The sequence below is a fragment of the Propithecus coquereli genome, unplaced genomic scaffold (assembly GCF_000956105.1).
Source record: "Propithecus coquereli isolate 6110/MARCELLA unplaced genomic scaffold, Pcoq_1.0 Scaffold35, whole genome shotgun sequence".
Lineage (NCBI taxonomy): Eukaryota > Metazoa > Chordata > Mammalia > Primates > Indriidae > Propithecus > Propithecus coquereli.
Window position 1 is genome coordinate 6,218,528 of NW_012149174.1, and position 22,420 is coordinate 6,240,947.

Below are 22,420 nucleotides of genomic sequence, written 5' to 3' on the forward strand. Positions count from 1 at the left end.
AAGGACCTTCATATTATCACAAGGCATAGATATCCCAGGAGAGCTTACTGTCCCCAAATTGGCCATAAGCTCCTTGAGGACAGGAAGTGCAACCTGCCCTTTGTGTTTTCTACCCAGCAGGGCACTGGGCACGTGCTGAGGGTGCAGTGAGCATCTGATGACCAATAGCTCCAGACCATGAGGCTGTAGGGCACAGGACAGAACTTTATACAGGTAGCTACATTATACAGAGGCCTGTTAATTTCTTATTTTAAAAAAATGGAGGGGGTAAAATATCATGGAGATGATCAGAAATTCCTTCCAATGCAAAATGTCACCTGTTTCATCTTTAGTCTTGGTAAGTGTCACTATACAGTCTTATTATTATTAATAAGCATTATTATGCTGAGATCAGTAAGGTCCTGCCTGGCTACAGTATCACATCAATAGTGCAAAATGTATACTGGCTTTTGTCTAAAATCTTATTTTACTTGTATATGGACCCAGAGTATCATAACCAGGTAGATAAGTTCACAAAGAATAGTTTTAAAAAATGCATATAATTTGCATATACAACAATCAGCTATTTCTTCTAGCTCAAGAAAACATTTAAAACAAGGCTGGTGCTGCTAGTAGCATTCAGAAGAACACAAATTGCTTGTCCCACACATTACAATGGGAGCTCTAAGTCTTTACATTTCCTCTTGACTCTGGGGAGTGAGGGCTCCTTATAGCAGCTAAGAAAGGACTCAGCCACTAATTCATAGATAATGGAAATGCAAATATTCACTTTATCTAGTATAGTCTTATACTATCTGCCCATAGTTTTTAGGCACAATTATTAAGTTTTCTCCTAGGGGCAAAAGAAAGCATTCAGTGCAATGAAAAGATTCTTGATAGAATTAAGTTTCAGTAACAACAGCAAAATTATGCATACATACATAATACATACTTTAAACATGATAAAACCTAAATTTTCAACATGCTTTAAAAATAGTCACTCTATGTCTAATGCAAATACGAATGGAGAACACTGCTCTTTATTTTAAAAGCAGATTAATTTGCAGGCTTTTACTTGAGTACCCTTGATTGTGTAAGAAAGTTACTCACGCAGACCCAGATGTGAAGAAATCAACAGTTCTTTAGCAAAGCCAACTTTATGTACAATGAACACTAAAAGCTTTTCCTTCAAAGGGAAGTAACATGTCCTTTGATCAAAATTACTCCTTAAAGAAATCCTAGTGCAGTTGATATTCTCTTCAGCATTTTGGTGTGGGTCACCAGAGAGTCTATTTCATCAAAGCTCTTGAAATCCTTTTTAAGGTAGACTTAGCTACATGAAGGTTAAAATTATAATTCTTAATTACTGAATACTATTCAGAATAAGATGATTCTGGGAACTATGTTCCATATGAATGATTATATAAAAATTATCACATACTTCAGTTCTTCATAGCATAAAGCATAGTCACTGCACACTGCAAAGATCCAGGCTGTTTTTGGTTGTAGGTTCCCTCTGCCCCACCACTTGTCTTTTTATTAGACCTTCCCTGAAACTAGATAAATAGAAACATGATAGTAAAGTACTTTGGGACAGTAACAGTTTCTGTTTAAGACTTCCATGAGCAAAACAGTTATAGTCTGTGAAAACAACGTAGTGCTTTTAAAAGGTGCATTTTCACCTGTGTTGCTAAATCAGTTCATGAAGTATAAAACTATACACCACTGGAATCCTGTTTCTAAAACATTAAAATCCTATTAAAAGAGCTTCGAAAAGATAAATCATAGTGATTGCTACAGCATGAGAAAGGTGCACCAGGAAATCCTTCAAAAAAAATGCTGAAGGTTATAGAAGTGCTGGGATTAGATCAGACGCTTTATCAGAGAAGTCACAATGGAACACATGCGGGGAAGGGTTGCTGGGAAACTTCACAAGGATCTTCTTTAAGTCAATAAAGAAGAGATATTAGTCCTGCAAAATGCTCAATATAGAAAGTTTTCCTCCCAAGTGTACGAGTTTTAAATGGCATCATAGTTTGCATTTTTTTGGTTCTTTTCAATGCAGACATCATATTGCTGGAGTCTGTGCTCTGGGCTGGCCTGGGCCGAGTGGAGCCGGTCAGTACCGATGGGCCTGGTGAGATGAGTGGTACTGTGAGCTCTGCTGAGACGAGGAGGAGTAGCCTAGTGTGCTCTGGGACTGAGAGGATCCCTGAACGCTGCTTTGGTAATTCAGGCGAGAGCTGGAGTGCTAGAGGAGGAAAAACGAAAAGGGAATTACTGATAGAAGAAGAGAGGCTCAAGATGTTAATCACAGGAGGACAAAGGTATTAATACAAGCCATTTTTATCATGAGGCTACTGGTTCAGAGTCACACAGCTGACAGTTAACTTGTTAATACATTTTGCTTACTGAAATCATAGCCTAATACCACTGTAACCACACGTTCTGGCAGGCGCAAAGTTTGGCTAGGTTTCTCTGGGAGATAAGCTACAGTGGCAAACGAAGGCAGAGGAGAAACTTAAGCTGACCCACCACTTTTTATACGGACAAATTCTGGGGTGCAATTTAACCCTTTGCATAACTGAGATTTACAAACAAGAATAACCATTTTGGCACATTGAAATCAATGGTATTCATAATGTATACTGACGTGTTAATCCTCTCATTAGAAACAACAAAGCTGTGATTAAGAAATCATTATTTTAGAGCAAAGCAGCAGAAGCTCAGGGATTCAGCAGCCCCACCTGCAAGACAGAGCAAGGCAAGGTGGGGCAGGCTGTGGTAGCAATAATTGGGTTTTATAAACTCCAGGTAATATTTAGAATAAAGCAATTTTCATATGTGATTGTCCTCAAGAGAAGAAAAAGAAAAATGTATTTCAATTCAACCTATCGTTATTACTTTAAATGAAACCTTCATCTTCATAGTACCTAAGGCAAATATGAAAAAATGTGTAAAAGGAAAATCCATCCACAGAAAAAGAAAGGTACCTGGTTAAACATAGCCCAGCTGGAACTAGCAGTGTCTTTGGCTGTATTCAGAAGGCTGGGGGGTTTTTTGGTGAGCAAAGTGGGAATGTATGTAGTAAAGCTATTACTTTGAGTTAAAAATGCAAATGACCTTGAGGTGGCACTGGGGGTTGAAGGAAAGAGAAATCAGCAAGGTCCGCCCCTCCAGTGCTCACAGGTTGCCAAACTGGACTGCAACATCTGGTCCAAAACAACAGGGCAGTAAGACAGTCTTGGTTAAAAACAACTCTGCTTCACGCCTTCCTAAGTTATGTAACTGACGAGTTGTGTTGGTGAAAGAAGACTTTCAAAATTTCAAATTTTAACTACATGTTTTATTTTGAAGTTTCTTATGAAAAAATGTGCTTTCCACTCATAAGTCATTAGTGGCAATTTTGCCATAAAATACAATGTAAACATGTAAGAATCTAACGTGTAACATATCTTTCTAAAAAGCCAATTTCCTTCTTTTCAAGGTACTAATTGTGCTTGCTTACAATAAATACATTGATGAAGCACCCCAAAAGCCTTGAAACCCTACTAATGGAACCCACTGGAAAACATGACAGAAGATGCCTTATTTTTAGTTGAGTTTGAGTTAAGTCTGGCCTTGAATAAATTGAGATAAAAGTAACTCAGGGAAAATCAAATACAACAAAATATCACATTAGTCTTTCTTAGACATTATGAAATATGGCTATTAATTTTTCATTTTAAAAGTGTTCATGATGGAAACTGAAATAAATATAAAGATGTCTTATTCCAGAGAGGGCCTCAAACTGGAAAAGGTAAGGAAAAAAGAAGAAAATGTTAATAAGACCAATGCCCTACAATTGTTAGGCTAGCTATGATTGCTTTTACTTTAGCAGATTAGACTCAGCCGGTACAACAGCTCTTCCATACTAAATCAAGGATAAATATGTTGGCCGGGCGCGGTGGCTTACACATATAATCCCAGCACTCTGGGAGGCAGAGGCTGGAGGATCACTGGAGCTCAGAAGTTCGAGACCAGCCTGAGCAAGAGTGACACCCCATCTCTACTAAAAAAACAGAAAGAAATTAGCTGGACAACTAAAAATATACATAGAAAAAATTAGCCGGGCCTGGTGGCTCATGCTTGCAGTCCTAGCTACTTGGGAGGCTGAGGCAGGAGGATTGCTTGAGCCCAGGAGTTTGAGGTTGCTATGAGCTAGGCTGACGCCATGGCACTCTAACTCAGGCAAGAGAGTGAGACTCTGTCTCAAAAAAAAAAAAAAAAAAAGAACAAATATGCTGATTACAGATGAGCTACAAATTACACACAATGGGACTCCCTGCTCCACCTCATGCTAGTCCCTCCAACTAAATAGCTGAGGTATCCATCCATCTGTGTCATAGATATGCTAGAAGGGTTATTTTTAGTAGCCAGAACAATATGGACAAAGAAAAGAAAAGCATTTTGAAGAATTTTTGAATTTGGAAAAAAAAACAGAAGGAAATACAGAAATCTGTCTATATTTGACTATAAGCAGGTGATAAAGACTCTCTCCTTAGACCAAAACTGGATCTCCTCTGAGTCCTCTGATTGACTAGGCCCGACCTTGGACTTCCCTCTCTGTCCTTGTAGAATCTTATTAGCAAAAATCTCCCACCCTTGATAGTTTATTACCCTGGCCAGCCTTCAACAACAATCCCATCAAGTCAGTTTCACCAAGAACCACTTTATCCTTGATGTCTTCTCTCGGTTATTTGCCATCCACTGACCTCTACACCCTGCTCCTTGCTTATATATCTCCACTTGGTCTCCTTGGAGTTGAGTCCAATCTCCACCCCACTGCAAGACCACGTTGCACTGGTCTCCAAACTTATCATCATGACCTCCCTGGAATAAAGTCTGACTTACCAACTTTAACAAGTGTTTAGATAATTTTCTTCTTTAACACAGGTTAATATAATACAATCAGAGACACAAAAATGGACCATTATATATTAATAATGAACATTTGTTGCTCATATAACAGAGATAAACTAAAGTTTGCGGAAAAACTGGTTTTGGGACAAAATTCAAATATGCTCATGACTGCTACCCAAATAGCAAGCTGTTTTTAGTAGATCAAACTGAAGCCTTGATTAGTTTAATTGGAACCAACTGAAAGTATTATATACTCTTCTGCTTGCAGGGAATCTTCATGAAGAGAAGTTTTCAGAGAAGTAGTGGTTGAGATATTCAAAATGTAAAGCCAGTTTAAGCAGCTATTTATTATGTTTTTCTTGTTAACTTTTCTCTTTATTCCAGTTCCTTATCAGTGAGTTTATGGCTCCCTTGCCCTGTTTTCTATTATCTCTATCCTAAGTGTCTGCTTCCATGAGTTCCCTGAGGGACCATGGCTCTAAACCTTTTTTTTTTTTTAATCTTTCATTTAAGTTTTCCCAGCTTCCTAGGTCTTTTCTTAGCTTGTTACTACCTTGAAAATAGTTTTTCTTTTTGCAAGATTCCCTGCGGTTATCACAATGAGAATCTTTACCTCTCTCTCCAAGTACCAACCCTTAGACTTATTTCCTTTAATTTCCTGGATTAGTAGCACAACTGTACTTCTCTTTTTATCTAAATAACAAAAAGTATTGCCTAGTCTCAAAATTATTTCTAGTGAGACTTGACAGTTATTTCTCAGAAGTCTCAGTCTTAATCCTTCTCTCTTCTATATCTATGTGGCTACTTACTGATTCTTTCCTCCCAGTAAGAACAAATCTTTCTGAAGAATGCAATTAATTTTGTCCAAAATAAGCCACCAGGCCTTCCCCTTTCAAGGGAACTATCTTTTCTGATAAACCAAAGCTGATAAGGCAGCTGTTAGGTGAAAGATGGAATTTTCCTTAAGAAGGAGGTGCCTGCCTCCCCACCTTCCCCTTCACTTGTGAGGATAAACAGGTCAAGATATGAAAGATCTTACAATTATATAAAATATGATAAAAATCTCCATTTTCACACAATGCCCTAGAAATGGGACTGTACAGTTTGTATAGTCAAATGTTAAAGTATTACTTAACTTTATAAGGCTCTGTTATAGATCTATTTCCCATTTCGTAAAACACATAAACATCAAAAAGTACAAACTTCAGAGGAGTACCTGATAATCCGAGGGCATGACGGGCCCGCCTGAGTTTGCGCCTGAAGGCCCCAGCCGCGGTTTCTTGCTGGGAGGCACCTGGCTCAGGCCGGAGTCCTGGCTGTGCTGCAGCCCTGCTCCCGCGCCTCCGACCCCGGCCCCGGCCCCGCCCGCGGTCCCGTTGGTCTGGGTGCTGTTCTGCTGTGGCGGGGGTGCCTGTGGGGGGGCTGCGGCTTGCTGTGGAGGGGCTGTGGGCTGCTGATGCTGGTTCTGCTGCTGTTGCTGATTCTTTTAAGGAAAAAAAAAACAAGTTTGATATGAAACTAAATTAAGAAAAACTGGACATGCACCTGTGACTGCTGACCAACCTGGGGGAACAAGCCATGGGGAACACTAAAGTGACAGGAAGGACTGCGGAAGGGAGCAGCCGGGGAGCACAGCGTTCCCAAAGGTCCACGTACCAAGCTCGACATATTCTCGGAAGGTCACTTCGATTGCATGGTGACCCTCCAAATCAGTCACAGACATCTGCTGAAGGCCACAAGGCACAGAGGAAATAGTTTTGTACTCATTAGAACAGCTGTAAGAAGTCTTTTCCATTATGATTTTGGAAAAGTGGAGCAGTTTGGGGAGGTGGCTGTCAAATCCCGCTAAGATAAAAGAACAGAGCGATGCTTGCGAAAGCCACCTGCATAAAGTGACGGCAATGACACCAAACAAACAAAAAGAGCAAGAATCAGGAATCAGAGAATAGAACAGGCTATAAAACAAACCAGGGAGTTCATTTATCTATAAGCTTATTACATTTCAAACTTCAAGGTACATCTACAATCCCCAAACTTCCACAGAAAATAAATACAACGTAATTAAATAAAAGGTGGTTAAATATACAAGAAATATTAAATTATACCTAAGTTATCTTTCTGCCCCCTTACTCTCTGGAAGTGAAAGTGTACCATGCAGTTCATACCTTGTCACCTTTCTCTTCCGGTTCATCTTCATTAAGGAATTCTCGTTTGGGGTATGGAATCTGGCAGCCAGCAAATACACTAAAAATCATTGAAAAGAAAAAACATGTAATGATCTAAAATTTACAGTATCATTACCTTGTTAGTTTAAAATTTCACTTTTTTTTTTTTTCTTTTTTTTGAGACAGAGTCTCATTGTGTTGCCCTGGCTAGAGTGAGAGCCGTGGCGTCAGCCTAGCTCACAGCAACCTCAAACTCCTGGGCTCAAGCGATCCTTCTGCCTCAGCCTCCCGAGTAGCTGGGACTACAGGCATGCGCCACCATGCCCGGCTAATTTTTTCTATATATTTTTAGTTGTCCAGATAATTTCTTTCTATTTTTTTTAGTAGAGACAGGGTCTCGCTCTTGCTTAAGCTGGTCTCGAACTCCTGAGCTCAAAACAATCCACCCGCCTCGGCCTCCCCGAGTGCTGGGATTACAAGCGTGAGCCACTGCGCCCGGCCTAAAATTTCACTTTTTTTTCATAACTTATTTCCTGCTCTTCATCTGTGGCTGGTGTTTGCCGGACACCTCCCAATACAACTTAAGCAATAAGAAAGAACAATTAGTCATCTGAAGTTTTACACTAATTGCCACTTTCAATTTCAAATCTTGACTACTGTTAGCTAGTCGACACATGTGACATAAAAGTCTTTCCACACTAACTTCATTAGCACCAAAAATAACTCAATTTGTATTTGCTTCAATAAGAAAATACTTTTTTTTCTCCTCAGGAAAAACTGCACCTCTAATAAAAGCAAGCACCAAGCCTGTACTTGCATGTGATAAGGATGAAGCAGTTGAGGGGTTCTGTAGCCCAGTGGATTGCACGTGCTCTGGAATTGCATTTTAAATTCTCAATTCCCTGCTGGTTTGGTTTAATCTCTGATCTGGCTGATTGGGCTAACAAGGTCTCATCTGTTCTCAGCTTTAGTTTTCATCTATAAATCTGATTAATGGTCAGATGTCTAATTAATGGTGAGTGTTTCTAAAACACTCAGTTTTATTCACACCTCTCCACAGCTCTGCCTGTTTCAAAATACAGGACCTTTCTCTCGAGCAGCTTTTCTCTGGGTAGTATTCATGAAGAAAGCGAAACACTTCAGTAACAACCGCTTCCTCTTGCTTTCAGCCACCATCTGACATCCCCGACCTACAACAAAGGACTCAGAGAGGGCAGGATACATACTCTAAGGTCGGCAAGGGGTCCTCCTGAAAATACGGGTCCTGCAGAGCCTGCTCCGAGGTAATTCTCTTGGTTGGATCCATAGTAAGAAGTTTCTGAAGCTAGAGTAACACATAGGAAATTGACAGCACATGAAAAGGTTGTTTTTAAGTCCACATTTTGTCTTTTGTACTGATTAATGTCTAACAGGATCAACATCTAATACATTGTGAATGGCTCACTACAGATTAATATACTGCACACATTTATGTAAAACTGGCAGAAATCATCAACATTAAAGCCCTTTTCTGTGATAAATCATTGACAAAATTAAGGCTAGAAGTCAAGGGTGACATCTCAACAGAAAAAATATTTAATTTTGCCCCAGTATCCACCATTTTTTTTTGTTCTAAAGAAGAATAGCTGGGACAATTCCAGGGTAAATGGGATGAGGTGAGAGTTGTGCTAAGGGTCAGATTTCAGCCTGGGAGAGAAGCACCTACCAAGAGGAACACTTTGCTGTCAGGCTTCACTTTGTGTTTCTCCACGTACTTTATGAGACTGCTGTTGGCGTACCTGCAAGGACATTAGGCAGTCACATGTCACTGGGGACATTCACACAGTTTACATTTTTTAATGAAAAGCTCCATCACTGGTTTTCCTATAAGGCATGTGTTTAAGCCACTGATTTTTTCTGATTAAAAAGGAACACTACCAAATATTGGCAAATGTACAAAAGAAATGGGAATTGTTACACACAACATTTCAGAGTTTACATTGTTATAATCCCTTCGGAAAACAATGATTTATTAACCATTAGGAGTTGAAAATGTGTATAACCTATGACCCAGCAATTCTATTTCTAGGCACATACTCAAATATAAGAGATGCTTTTTCTACATATCAGGATCCAAGGATAAGAATGTTCTTAGCAGCCTTTTAGTAATAGCAAAAAATTGTTAACAACCCAGATGTGCATCAACTGAAGAATGGGGTAAATCAATTGTTATATAGTAACAGAATGGAAGGTTATACAATAGTAAAAATTAATACATAAGGTTGAGTGGAGGGAAAAAAGGAAGTTGTAGAAAAAAATAGTACGATAGCATTTCTATAAAGTTCGAAGACATTAAAACAATAATTTTTAGAGATACATACATGTGGAGTAAAACTATGATGAAAAATGTGGAATGATATACACAAATTCAGAACACTCAGCGTCTACCCTCAAGGAAGGATGTGAACAGGGAGAAAGGGTATACAGGGTACTTCAGTAATCCTAGCAATGTGCTATTTCTTAGGTTGAGAGGTGAGTGAAAGGGTATTCATTTTATTATTCTAAATATACTAGATATCATATTTTCAACATATATGTTCTTTCCTACATATGAAATATTTCAAATTAAAAAGGTCTAAACATAGGTAATATATGTTCATGGTTAAAAAAACAATTAGAGAATATAGAAAAGTATAAAGAAGAAAACTTAAATCACTCATAATAATTCAAAGATAATGAACCACTGTCAAAATTTTTATAATTTTCCTTTGCATGTGTCTCTATACATACACATATATGATATACCAACACAGGGATTTTTTTCCTTTGTTTTTATAAAATAGGAATCATAGTATAAAAATTGTTATAGCTTTTTTCACTTAATATTGTTTCATAAACGTTTTCCCTTGTCAAATGCTCTTTATATTTATTATTTTGAGTGACTGTATATCTCCTACTGGTACGATATTGTTTTTTTTATAATAGCTGTGACATGCAGGTCCCTGTAGGAAAATCTGATGCACATGGCAGGGAGGCAATACTGCACTGCAGGAGACAATCACAGACCCCTGCTGGACCCTAACTCAGTCATTTACCAGCTGTGTGATCTTCGGCAAGTTAGTTAGCCTCTATGAAAGGTTTAGGTTCCTCACCTGAAAAATGGGGATTTATAATTATACCTACCCTATAGATCTGCTATGAAGATCATATAAGAAAATGTAGGTCAAGGGCTTAGCACCATCCTAGCACACAGTAAGTACTCAGCTATTTGTGGCAGCTCTGATTACTTCCACAGGACAAATTCCTGGACTTATCAGGTCAAAGGGGATGCTCATTTTAAAGCCTTTTTTGGGTGCTCTAGAATCTTGCTACACAAACGTGGCCTTGGTCAGCAGCCTGGGCATCACCTGAGAGCCTGCATTAGAAATGCAGATTCTCAGGCCGGGCGTGGTGGCTCACGCCTGTAATCCTAGCACCCTGGGAGGCTGAGGTGGGTGGATTGTTTGAGCTCAGGAGTTTGAAACCAGCCTGAGCAAGAACGAGACCCCGTCTCTACTAAAAACAGAAAGAAATTAATTGGACAACTAAAAATATATAGAAAAAATTAGCCGGGCATGGTGGCACATGTCTGTAGTCCCAGCTACTCGGGAAGCTGAGGCAGGAGGATCGCTTGAGCCCAGGAGTTTGAGGTTGCTGTGAGCTAGGCTGACGCCACGGCACTCTAGCCCGGGCAACACAGTGAGACTCTGTCTCAAAAAAAAAAAAAAAAAAAAAGAAATGCAGATTCTCAGGCCTCCAGATTCTAACTCAGAATCTACATTTTTAACAAGATCTCCAGTTGATCTGTATGTAGGTAAAGTTTCAGAAGCACTCATTTTCACCAGGAGCTGAGGAGTGAGACTGCCCATTTTATTGTACCCTTGCCAACACTAGATATTTTCATTTCAAAAATCTTTGCCATGTGTAAAAGAAAAATTCCTCTAACACCAGGAAAATTTTTATTGGCAAGGTACATGCTGAGTGTGGTAATGGGAAGAAACCTTAAAGTGTATGTAGAAGAGAGGTCTGTCTGCATGTGTGTGGCCTGCATGTTGAATCAGCTTTTACTCAGGTTAACTCCAGATGCTAGGTTATTTGTTTCTATCATAACATAAAAGGTCTTCGATTTGAGATGTCCTATTGCTCAATTCTCATTTTGGTTTCTTCTTGTCTTACCAAGTATTAACGTCAAGTTCAATTGTTTGTCATTTTCCGACTTACCCCTTCCAGGTTTGCTACAGTTTGGGAGCTGAACAGTTTTCAAAGACAACCAAACTCTTGATACACTTTATGAAGCATTTTATCAGACTATGTTCATTCAAATATTCAATGTTTTAAAGTCAACTTAATGATTTCCTTTTAAATCTATTTTTACCTTGCCTTCTAATGAACTAATTGGAGTTGACACTTTGTATAGATTTCAGAAACTTCTGTTGTCATTCTTCCCAATTCATTTTAAGAGCAATTTTTTGGGTTCTTTTTATTTGACACAATAAAAACAAGCGGTTATCTTTTTACTTTTTATGTCATTTGAAATAATATTTTCTAGAATCTTTTTCCTCACTATGTTTTACTTTAGTGACTTTCATATACTGCATTAGATTTCACTAATTCTTAACACATCCCTTGTTGTCCTATGTATTAGCAGCCTGTTTTTCTGTTGGGTAGGATTGCTTGCTTAAGAAGTATGGGCTCTTATCTCTGGACTTTTCCATTATTTTTCTAACTGAATTTCATTTATCTTTTTATATTTCTCTCCTTTTATTTCTGGTTATTGTGAACACTATCATTTTACGTAAAACTTCTCATTTGGTGTTTAAATACTAAGTTAGACATTAAGTGCCTCCATTAATTTTCTCCACCTTTTATACTATTAGAGTATCTTCAATTACTTAAACTACTTTCATTCAATATCCATTTGACAAGTAATTCATCAGCATGTACCGTGTGCCAGTCCCCGGAGACACATATAATGGCATATAGAATAGGGATGATCCATACATCTGGAGGGAAAGACAGATAGTATTCGAAAGCTAACTGTAGTACACGGTGACCAGTGCCGAGCGAAGCAGCACAGGATGTGACAGGACTGCAAGAAGGAACCACCTAGCTCAGATCTGGAAGGTCAGAGGAGCCAAGACGTACAGGATGAGTAGAAAAAATTAAGTAAGAATATGATGAAAGGGGTGGGAAGAAACTATATCCTATTGAGAGAACAGCATGTGTAAAAATCCAGAGGTCAAAGAAAGCTCAGGGTGTTTGAGGTACTTAAAGAAATCCCCAGTGTTGAGGCTATGGGATACAACATGGAGAGTGGTTAGGAGATGAACCTGGTGATGAAGAAGCCGAAGCTCGGCAAGCCATGTTAAGGAATGGAAAGCAGGGGTAAATTCAGAGCAACCAGGAAACTGACATGATCAAATTTGCTATTGATGACGACTGCAGTACAGGAGGTGAGTTGGAATGAAGAATGAAGTTAGAAATACCACTTTAGGGGGCCATTGCAAGATTCTAGGGGAGAAGAAGGTGGTGGTTTGGACTATAATAGTAGTAGGATAGATGGAGAGAAATAGAAAGATTAAAAGGACTTTTAGAAGAAAGAACTAGGCCTAGATTTGCTCATTGTTTGGATGCTGGGGGTGAAAGGGAAGAGAGTGAGACAGAAGGAGGATCAGGGATAACTCTCAGGTCTTTAACTTAACAATTAGGTGAATCAGGAAGCCATTTTCTAAGACAGAAAATACAGCAGGAAAAGAGGTTAGGGAGGCTAGATTATGAGTTCAGTTTTGGACGTTTAATCTAAAGCACTTATGGAACATTCAGGTTGGGATTCTGTAAGGCAATTAGATAAATGGGCTTGAAACTTAGAAAAGAAATCTGAGTAGGATATATAAATTAGGAGTTATCAGCATAATTGATGGTAAATTGTGGCCACAAAAATCACGGAGTCTGCCTAGGAAAATGTCTAGAGTGAGAAGAGAGCCCAAGACAGAACCTTGATATCAGTGCTGCCTTTAAGAGATGGACCCTATAAAGGACTGTGCAAAAGAGGGGCCAGAAATGATCAATGCCATTCTCTACTTCTCTTTCTGATGTCTGCTTTGTTCCTACAAGCCATCCCGTCCTGAAATTTTCTTGGTAAGTTGCCCAAAACAAAACTCTTCCACAATTTTCTCCAGGTGTGCATATATACCAAAGTCCTCACATGCCATCACCTGTACTCTCCTCTCATTTCTACTCAATGTACGTGTCTCCACCAGTCTGTTTTACTCAGATCCCAGCCCATCTGTTCTTCCTTCTGCAATCCTTCCTGGTTTCCTAGTCCAGCATTTCAGTTACCACTCTTTCATCACTCAGATAAAGACAAAACTACTACAGTTATGGCCCTGAACTGAGTCCTTTATCATGCTGAAACAGAATAGACATTAAATTATCTATTGACCCTTAAATTCTTTAAAGTTTTTAATACTGCAGCCTAAACCTGGCATATATGTTAACAGTAGCTGGAAGTTCTTTTTTAAATCATAGGCATAATTAATATGCTAAACTCTAAGTTTCTAGTTTAAATAATAATCTACATCTACATCTAATCTACATTTTTAAAAAGATTAATTTAAATGCTCCCTTTGAGTTACTACCTACAATTAGTGTGTGATATGTTTGTATACCCTCCAAAATTCATGTTGAAACTCAATTCCCAATGCAACAGCATTGGAAGGTGTGGCCTTCAGGAAGTGATTAGTGATTAGTGGTGAATGGGATTAACGCCTCATAAATAGGCTTCACGTAACATTCACCCCTTTTTGCCCTTCTGCATTCTACCATGTGAGGACACGGCAACAAGGTGCCATCCTAGAAGCAGAAAGCAGCCCTCAGCAGACACCGAACCTGCTGGTGCCTTGGTCTTGAACTTCCCAGCCTCCAGAATTGTGAGAAAATAAATTCCTGTTATTTATAAACTACCTAGTCTAAAGTAATTTTTATAGCAGCACAAACAGACTAAGACAATATGGAATTACTTACGTTGTTCTTCTGAAGTCTTTTTGAAGTGTGGGGTATTCTGGCATCTTTCGAATATCTTCCCAGTCTTTATCTTACAAAAAAAATTGAATATTGTTATAGAAAATAATGTGCTAATTCTATTTAAAATCTCCTAATTATTTTAGTTTAAAATATACATAAAATATGCTTTTGAAAAGAAATGATTTTTAAATATGATTCAAAATATCATCTTGAAAAGGAAAATGAATTACCTGCTGGAAACCCCATGACACTAAAAATTCGATCTAGTTGATCATGATGAAAGGGATTGCTTGTTTTTATATCTTCCTGACGACAGTGAAAAATGGGTTCTGAAGTCAACAATTCAGCAAATATGCAACCTATTGCCCATATATCTATGAAGGAAGAAAAACAAGTTTTGTACACATTTATTATATTTCTTTGCTTATTCCTGAGTATAATCTCAACCTACAGATAAAAATACTTTTCAGTAAATAAATGTACAAAATACAGTAAGTGCATTAACATGTAAATGTCATGAAATAGCAGTATCATGTAACAGATTGAAAGCTAAATGAAAAACATTTACTTATAAATTTTCTGAAGAAGATAAACTTGGGAAACTCAATTTAGCAAGCAATGAATTTTTTAGATTTAGGCAAAATCCTTTCTAACCGCTATTAATAATTTAATCACTCAAACGTTCAACTGATAATCTAATACCAGGCATAATACTTAGATCTGACAAACTGATACAATATCATCATCAGATATGGTGATGTGAGTCCTTTAAAGTAATCAAATGAATAATGATAGAGCAGAATTTATAAGTGTTGAATAGATAGTACACACCACATAAAAGGATTTGGAAAAAAATTTTGTCTGAAAGACTACCAGTTTCAGTTTTTTCAACAAATTGTAAAGTCTAGAAATTCATAAAGAATACAAGTATATAAGCACTGCACGACACCAGCAGAGATAGATCTTACCTAAACATATTCACTCAGATGCTGCCCCATCCCCATCCCAACCCTCAGGATAAAGTTAGGTATTTTTTAAAGTTCTATTAACTATTTAAAATCACCAGTTATAGATTATTCCGCTGAATTTTATACACTGAAAGACTGTGATTTATATTCTGAGAACATATTATATTCACAATGCTTTGCCAAATGTATAAGGAAATTAACTCTTGTGAGATGTATAATTCACCCGTGTCCACTTAAATAAATGCCATTTCATAAGTATTTTTAAAAAAGAAAAGATAGTAATGCAAGGACTATGTTATAGTACAGAAAAGTACACAGTGTTTAGTAGCCTAGCAACTGTGAGCATCACTTTCTAAGCTAAATAAGAAAAAAGTTTAATTGCAGTAGTCCCCACTTATCCAAGGTTTTGCTCTCTGTGGTTTGTTACCCACAGTCAACCATGGTCTAAAAATATTAAATGGAAAAATCCAGAAACATACCATTTATAAGTTTTAAATTGTGTACAATTCTGAGTAGTGTGATGAAATACCACACTGTCCTGCTCCATCCAACAAGGACATGAATCATCTCTTACATTCAGTGTATCCACACTGTATACTCACTACCTGCCCGTTAGTCACTTAATGGCCATCTGGGTTATCAGATAAAAAAAAAAAACAACACAGTATCAGCTGGGCACAGTGGCTCACACCTGCAATCTTAGCACTACGGGAGGCTGAGGTGGGAAGGTCACTTGAGCCCAGGAGTTAGAGACCAGCCTGAGCAATACGGTGAGACCCCATCTCTACAAAAAATTTAAAAAATTAGCTGGGCATGGTGGCACATGCCTGTAGTCCTAGCTACCTGGGAGGCTGAGGCAAGAAGATCACTTGAGCCCAGGTGTTGGAGGCTGCAGTGAGCTATGATCACACCACAGCACTCCACAGCCTGGGCAACACAGTAAGACCCTGTCTCAAAAAAAAAAAAAAAAAAAATGCCAAAACATAGTATATATAGGGTTCGGTGCTATCTGTGGTTTCAGGCATCCACTGGGGCCTTGGAACATACTCCTAGCATATAAGGGGAACTACTGTATATTAACTAGCTAGAATGAGTGTTGTATGCTAGTTCATAAAACAAATTGCCAAATGGAAAAAACTACACAGCAACCCCTCACTTATTTGACCCCATCAGGAATAGTTTCTTTCCACAGAAGTTAGCCTTCTGGATAATGGGAACATATTTCTTTAATGACCATTTTTTATTACACTACTATCTGCCATCGCAAGAGGCTATAAAACATAATTTAATCTTCCTTAATGATGCAGCAAGGTCATCACCACCGTGAACATCATCCCTACAGAGTAGAGTAACAGTACTGTTCAATGTCTACTTTTTAATTCTTTTCTCTCTCCCACATCGTGTTGGTTGTCACTCTTGCCCCCAACATGACTGCCTCTGACAGTCCCATCTCTCTTTCTCCCGCCTGCCTCTACTACGCAGTCAGCTGGGACTACTACTGCCTGCTGATGGTCATGCCAATTCCTGGTCTGTCCTCTACTCAAAGGACAGGAGCCAATAGCTAGATTTCCTTATGAATTGCTAAGATAAAGAATCTCACCGTGGCAGGTAGCACTAAATTCTAGGGTTTCCTGCCTCATATTAGCCTATAATTTCAAATGGTCACCTGGCTCCTGCATCATCTATCCCAGCTTCTCAGGTCTCTTTCCTGTATCAATGACTTGTTCTCTGATACACACATACATGCACCCCTCCCCCACTATTGCTACCACCATTGTCACTTCTCTCCCCCACTAAATGTCATTCCACTGATATCAGATTTATCACACTTTCTTTTTTCTGTGCTCTGAAAATAAATACTCATTTCTAACATGGACCAGGTATGGAGAATAGCGAGAATGAGTGACTATGTATGTACTTATGTATGTCTGCCATGAATATATTTCAAGCCCAAAGATAACTGATTTGGGGATTATTCTTTTTCTCTGTCTTAACTTTTCTTCTAACTTCTATCCAGAATGGATAATTGGGACTTGACTAAAATCAGAAATTAGTGATTGTGTTTTTATCTTTAAGTGGTAAATTTCATTTACTGAGCAAGTAAGTTGCAGGCTGGTTAAATTTCAGTTCTCCTTACCCTGAGGAAATAAGAAATATAATTGGTTTTCGATTCATACCCAATTGCCTTTATTTCAAAAAAATCACATCTATTTTCAACAGTAGAGAAATTAATTAGAAAATATCCACGAAACTGTGCTTCTCAAAGTGTGTGGGTCACGCACAACAACATCACCTAAGGGTATGTATTAAAAATGGGTCGTACCATGGTCCTGCCGCATTAGAGTCTCTGATAGTGGGACAGGCATTTAGTTTAACAAAGTTTTGGCTGAATTCGCCTTTTCTTAATGGAAATCTCCCTTTTCGGTTCAGACTGCACTAGCAGTTGGTGAGAGCCTCAGACGCCTGGATTTCTATTAACCTTGCATCCTCCATCCCCTCCCTGGGCCCTGGGTAGCACCATCAAACCTGTTCTAAGGCACCACCTGTTACTTCCAACTAACATTCCCCCTCTCCCTGGCTTACTTTTAGTCTCTTCCTATCTTCTGGTGCCTTCTGAGATTGTCTAAGGGATTTGACTGTTCTCAATAGTGAGTAAGGAGAGATCCAAATAAAAGAAAAAACAAGCTTATAATTCTAAAAGTTTCAAAAATACAGCCCCACAGTGAAAGTTACTTGTTGGAGTGTAAAAAGGGCCAGGCTCTGATTTTAGCTCCTCATTCTTAAGGCCACTCCAGCCCTTCCACTTGCTTTCCGGGTCCTCCTTCCTTTACCCCGCGCAGACAGCTGCCACTGTCCACCGCTGGCAGCACGGCCGCGGCAGCCTCTGAGCCGCTGTGTTACCGCAGGCTCAACTGCTCGACTACGGGTCTAACGTCAGTCTCACATTCCTCTTCTGTCAGACACATACTGGCTTTCCTCAGAGTTCTGAGACTACTCAGGGGCTTTTTGACTAATTTAACAAGACCATTCAGCAGTATTTATAAAATATTTACAAAATTCCAGCACTGGACTAGTGTCTCAGTCCCTGGGCGAAATATAAATGTGTTCTGGGTATCTGAGTTCTGTAGAAATCAGACCTTCTGATGAATGAGAACATTACTATATTTTGATTTTTGTTTGTTTTTACCCATGAATAGATTTATTATCAAATGTGAGAACTTCCTTTGTAGTTCTTTGGGTGCCACCAGGTTTTTCAGAAGCTTGTTTAATGTAGAAATTTAGGTACCTTATAGAACTAGCACTTCTAATAGATATAACTTACTCTCCCTGTACCCTCACTTTTTACTCCCTGTAAAGAAATCTCCAGGTTTGAGGAGGGCTCTCCCCAGCTGACTCCCTCAACTCACAGCTGGGCCCTCTGAGGACACTATAGCGACCAGGTAGCAAAATCTCTGAAGCCTCTGTTCTAAAGCAGCTTCTAAATCCTGCGGAGAGTGTGTTTATAACAGGTTTTCTTACTCAGTTTTTCCACTTGGTGAGATGGCAAGAAGCTGAGCAGCTAATCTACCTGGACTCTATTTCCTACCTTAAAGGAGAACTGCCATTCTGATAACTGTAATGGTAAGAGAGAAAGATTAGTCATTGTTTCTTGCTTAGGAAAGTATATGACTGACTAACTTTTCCCCCAATAGAAAGGTCTCTCTCCAATACTGTACTATTCCTGTTTTCTTTTTTTCTTTTTGTGAAGAAAACAATTCTAAACCTCTCTCCAGTTTTTCTGATCAATAGCTAGGTAAATACAAAATCAAATATGCATGTTATTCTTTCCATAGCAACTCAATAGGATCAGATACTTCTATTCTCTGTAAGAAAATTCTTTTTTGTTTTTTCCTCAAACATAAGGAAACAAGCAGAAAATGCTTTCTTTTAAAAGAACCATATTCTCCTATATAGTTAAAAACCCAAATCTACCAGAATATAAAATCTAGGAATATAGAAGACAACAGGACTTTTATAAAGATATATAAAGTGGTTTTTATCGAGTAGCTTTATTATTATACCATTTGGTATTTATGATAATTCAATGGCAAGATAGTAAATCACTTTAGACTAACTTACCAATGGCCTTTGTATAATGTCTTGCACCAAGCAAAAGTTCTGGAGCCCGATACCAAAATGTCACAACTACTGGATCCAAATCTGCTAGTGGCTTTAGAGGAGAATTGAATAATCTGGCAAAACCCATGTCAGCTAAAAAATGAAACAAATTAATATAAAATTCAGTTCAACATGCTATTAGAATCATGCAAGTTTGACAACAGTACCTGCTAACCTTATAAACCAATCCTTTTCCTCCCTTTTTAATCAGAGGTCTGCAGTAGGCACCAGATAGGAATTACTGCATTTATCTTTAGTATCTCCCCTCTGAAGTAGATAGTATTCTTGTGCCTGTTTTACTGATGAAGAAACTGAGGTTTAAAGATATTCTGACTTAGCCAAGGTCATAGAGCTAGGAAGTAGAGTCAGAATTAGAATCCAGGTCTGAGTACAGATTTCTGGGCTTTCAGACACAGTTACAATAACGTTCTTCAATGTTTTTAAAATCTAAAATAGACTAAAAGTCTCCACAATTAATTATGACTTCTGTATGCCTATGCATCTAAAAACTGACTATATCTTAGTTCGGTGTATACTGCAACCAGATCCTACAAACTCACAAGAGCTTATTTGTTGATCTCTTCCCAACTCTGCATTCAGTGACAGCATACTGGTGACTAGGAATTGGCGATGGTGGGAGTATTTACATCATGGAAAACAGCAAATGCTACAAATTGGGACTTTTTCCCCCCTAGAGAGCCAGTTGTTGAATAGTCATCAGCACATCACATACATATTTCCAAGAACATGAATAGAACACATATGAGATAATTTATTATAATTCAGCATTTAACAAAGGTGTAAACCAAAGCTAATCAATTTAAGTATTTGGGGTATACAAAAGTAGTAAAAAGAATACTTATTACTATAATAAGGTCCTGGAGGCTAATTTTCTTAAGATTTCATAAGTAACAAATACCTTATATCTACAAAATGCTTTGCAGTTTATAAATGACTTTCATATACATCATGTCTCACTTCATTTAATCCTTATAAGAACACTGGTTTAGTAAGTATCTTGCTCCCCATTTATGCTCAAAGCAGTTGAATGACTTGCCCAGGATATAGTAAGTAAAGGAATAGTAAGTAAAGATGCCAGTACTTGAACAAAAACCACGTTACAATTTAGGAGCTACATTCTTAACCACTGATCTGACACCCAATATATTATACATATGATAACTGCAAGTCACAAAGGGAAAGTCACAAGAATGATAAACCTCTATAATTTGAAGTATATAATATATACAGTACATTTTAATTATATAAGGGCCCCCAACGTTCTGTAAAATGCACAAATGCACCTAAAAGTTTCAACTATAGTGCCATTTAATCTAAAACTAACATGCTATGATGTGACATATGTTAAAATTTTAATTTACAATGATTTTGTTTCTTTAGGGCTTGAATAATTTATAAGACTTCCTGAGAATGCTTTGGAGTATCCAGTTCTTAAAAACTAAAGCTATCCAAGGAAGCCTGTGTTGATACCTACTCTTTTTCAACTCAATTTCCCTGTCGCAAACAAAAATATTCAAAATCATGCTCTCAATATTATACCTATTATTCTACAATATTACACAATATTCAAAGCACTGCTTTAGATATTTAATAGACGCTGATTGTTGTTAATGGAAAGTAGTATGATGGAATGCTGTTTCATCCACTGAAAAGCATTTTGAAGTAAAGGCTAAAGCCAGTATTTGTCCCTTTATTCTCTATCTCCTTAGTTTTAGTTTTACCTAAGCCTCATCTATTAACTGTCAGATGAAATCAAGGCCAGAAGGAAATAATAAATACTCTTAAAAACAATTCCTGTCTATTGTATGAACTTTAAGAGAGTTTCAAACCACTTTTCAAATAATTACTAATTTAGACAAAAGGAACTAGCTTAAAGATTACTATAACATTTGTTTTCCTAAAATTAGATATGGATGAAATTGTTCAATTCAATGGCTAGGGGAAGTAAAATTTGGGTGTGGATGCTCATTAGGCAGTATAAAAGGATAGAAAAGCAGCAACAGACAAGATCTACCATCCAAGGAGCTCACGCAGAGGAGAAATGACAACATGCATGGAGTAGATAAAAGTTAAAAAAGGTATAAGTACTGTCAGAATAAAGAAAGTTGCTATCGGTTTCTACCAAATGCTAAGTCCCTTTGGGGGAGGATCTATGTATTCTTCTATGTCTCCTTCTTGGTATTATCTGGAACAATGTTTAATAAATATCTGTAGAAGTGGACTAAATTGAAAGTGGAACTTGGGCTGGATCCTAAAGGAGAATCATTTTGCATAGTGAAAAAGGCAGGCAGTAATGTTTTAGGTAAAGCCTGGGAAGTCTGTAGGTGGCTGGGGAGGGGAAAGCTCAGATACAGGGAAAGGCACAGTGTTTTCTATTCAACTATGCTTTTCTTTCATGCCAAAAAAAGAACTGTATTAAAGCATTAGGCATAGGCATCAGTATTACTAATTTTTAAAAAATAATGGCTATTAAAATTTAAAGGCAATTTAATCAGCTAGATTGCTTGTCCACAAGATCTTTATTATTAATTATTGCTTATTTTTAAGCCTGGCTTTATCCCTAATTTTGGGTCGAATAACAATCCTAAAACTCTGAACAGTAACTAACTGGCCTGGCCAGAGTACAGAATTTTATGTTGAGGAGTAATAGGAGAAGACATTAGCCTTGAGTGACTGGGATAAATGTAATAAATGGTACAAACGAGGGAGAACATAAGAAGATGACCACAGATCTGGTTTGGGACAACAGGGTGTAAGTTGCCAACAGGACATCTAAAGAGAGACAAAGACTCCAGCTAGGGCGAGAGACCACAATCTCAGATCCAGATCTTAGAACCATTTTCATAAAATCCAAGATTTTGAGGCCACATCTTATAAATCCCCTAAAGAAATAATTGTAGATGGAGGTCATGTCCCAAGCCAGTGCCTAGAGTGTCTTGAAACAATAGGTTAACAGGAATAAGAGGTAATAATGACTAAAACATAGAAGGAACAGCAAAAGTTGTAGGCAGAAAAGCGGAATTATGTTATATCATATAGACCAAGGGAGAAGACAGCCTCAAAGCCGGACTGGTCAGAAGAACAAATGGTGTATTCTCCAGTGAAGGAGAACGGTGGCTAACACAGGCCACTAGGTTTGGTAAGGCAGTGGTCACAGGTGTCCTTTTAGAGAGCAATTTTGATAGA

The 22,420-nt window shown here is 38.1% G+C and overlaps 1 protein-coding gene across 2 annotated transcripts in view; it reads right to left on the reverse strand.

Annotated features, from left to right (window-relative positions):
- Positions 1–520: 520 nt before the first annotated feature.
- Positions 521–22,420, reverse strand: part of CDK19 (cyclin-dependent kinase 19) — a 197,888-nt gene continuing 175,988 nt past the window's right edge. The window contains exons 6-13 of one of the 2 annotated variants that reach the window (XM_012651233.1): positions 19,175–19,306; positions 14,318–14,461; positions 14,088–14,157; positions 8,752–8,824; positions 8,273–8,370; positions 7,047–7,125; positions 6,098–6,364; positions 521–2,230 (exon numbers count right to left, since the gene is read on the reverse strand). In XM_012651233.1, the coding sequence (XP_012506687.1) occupies positions 2,099–2,230; positions 6,098–6,364; positions 7,047–7,125; positions 8,273–8,370; positions 8,752–8,824; positions 14,088–14,157; positions 14,318–14,461; positions 19,175–19,306 (995 nt within the window). In that variant the 3' untranslated portion in view covers positions 521–2,098. The remainder of the gene's footprint in view (positions 2,231–6,097; positions 6,365–7,046; positions 7,126–8,272; positions 8,371–8,751; positions 8,825–14,087; positions 14,158–14,317; positions 14,462–19,174; positions 19,307–22,420) is intronic. The other variant, XM_012651234.1, reaches the window with a different exon arrangement.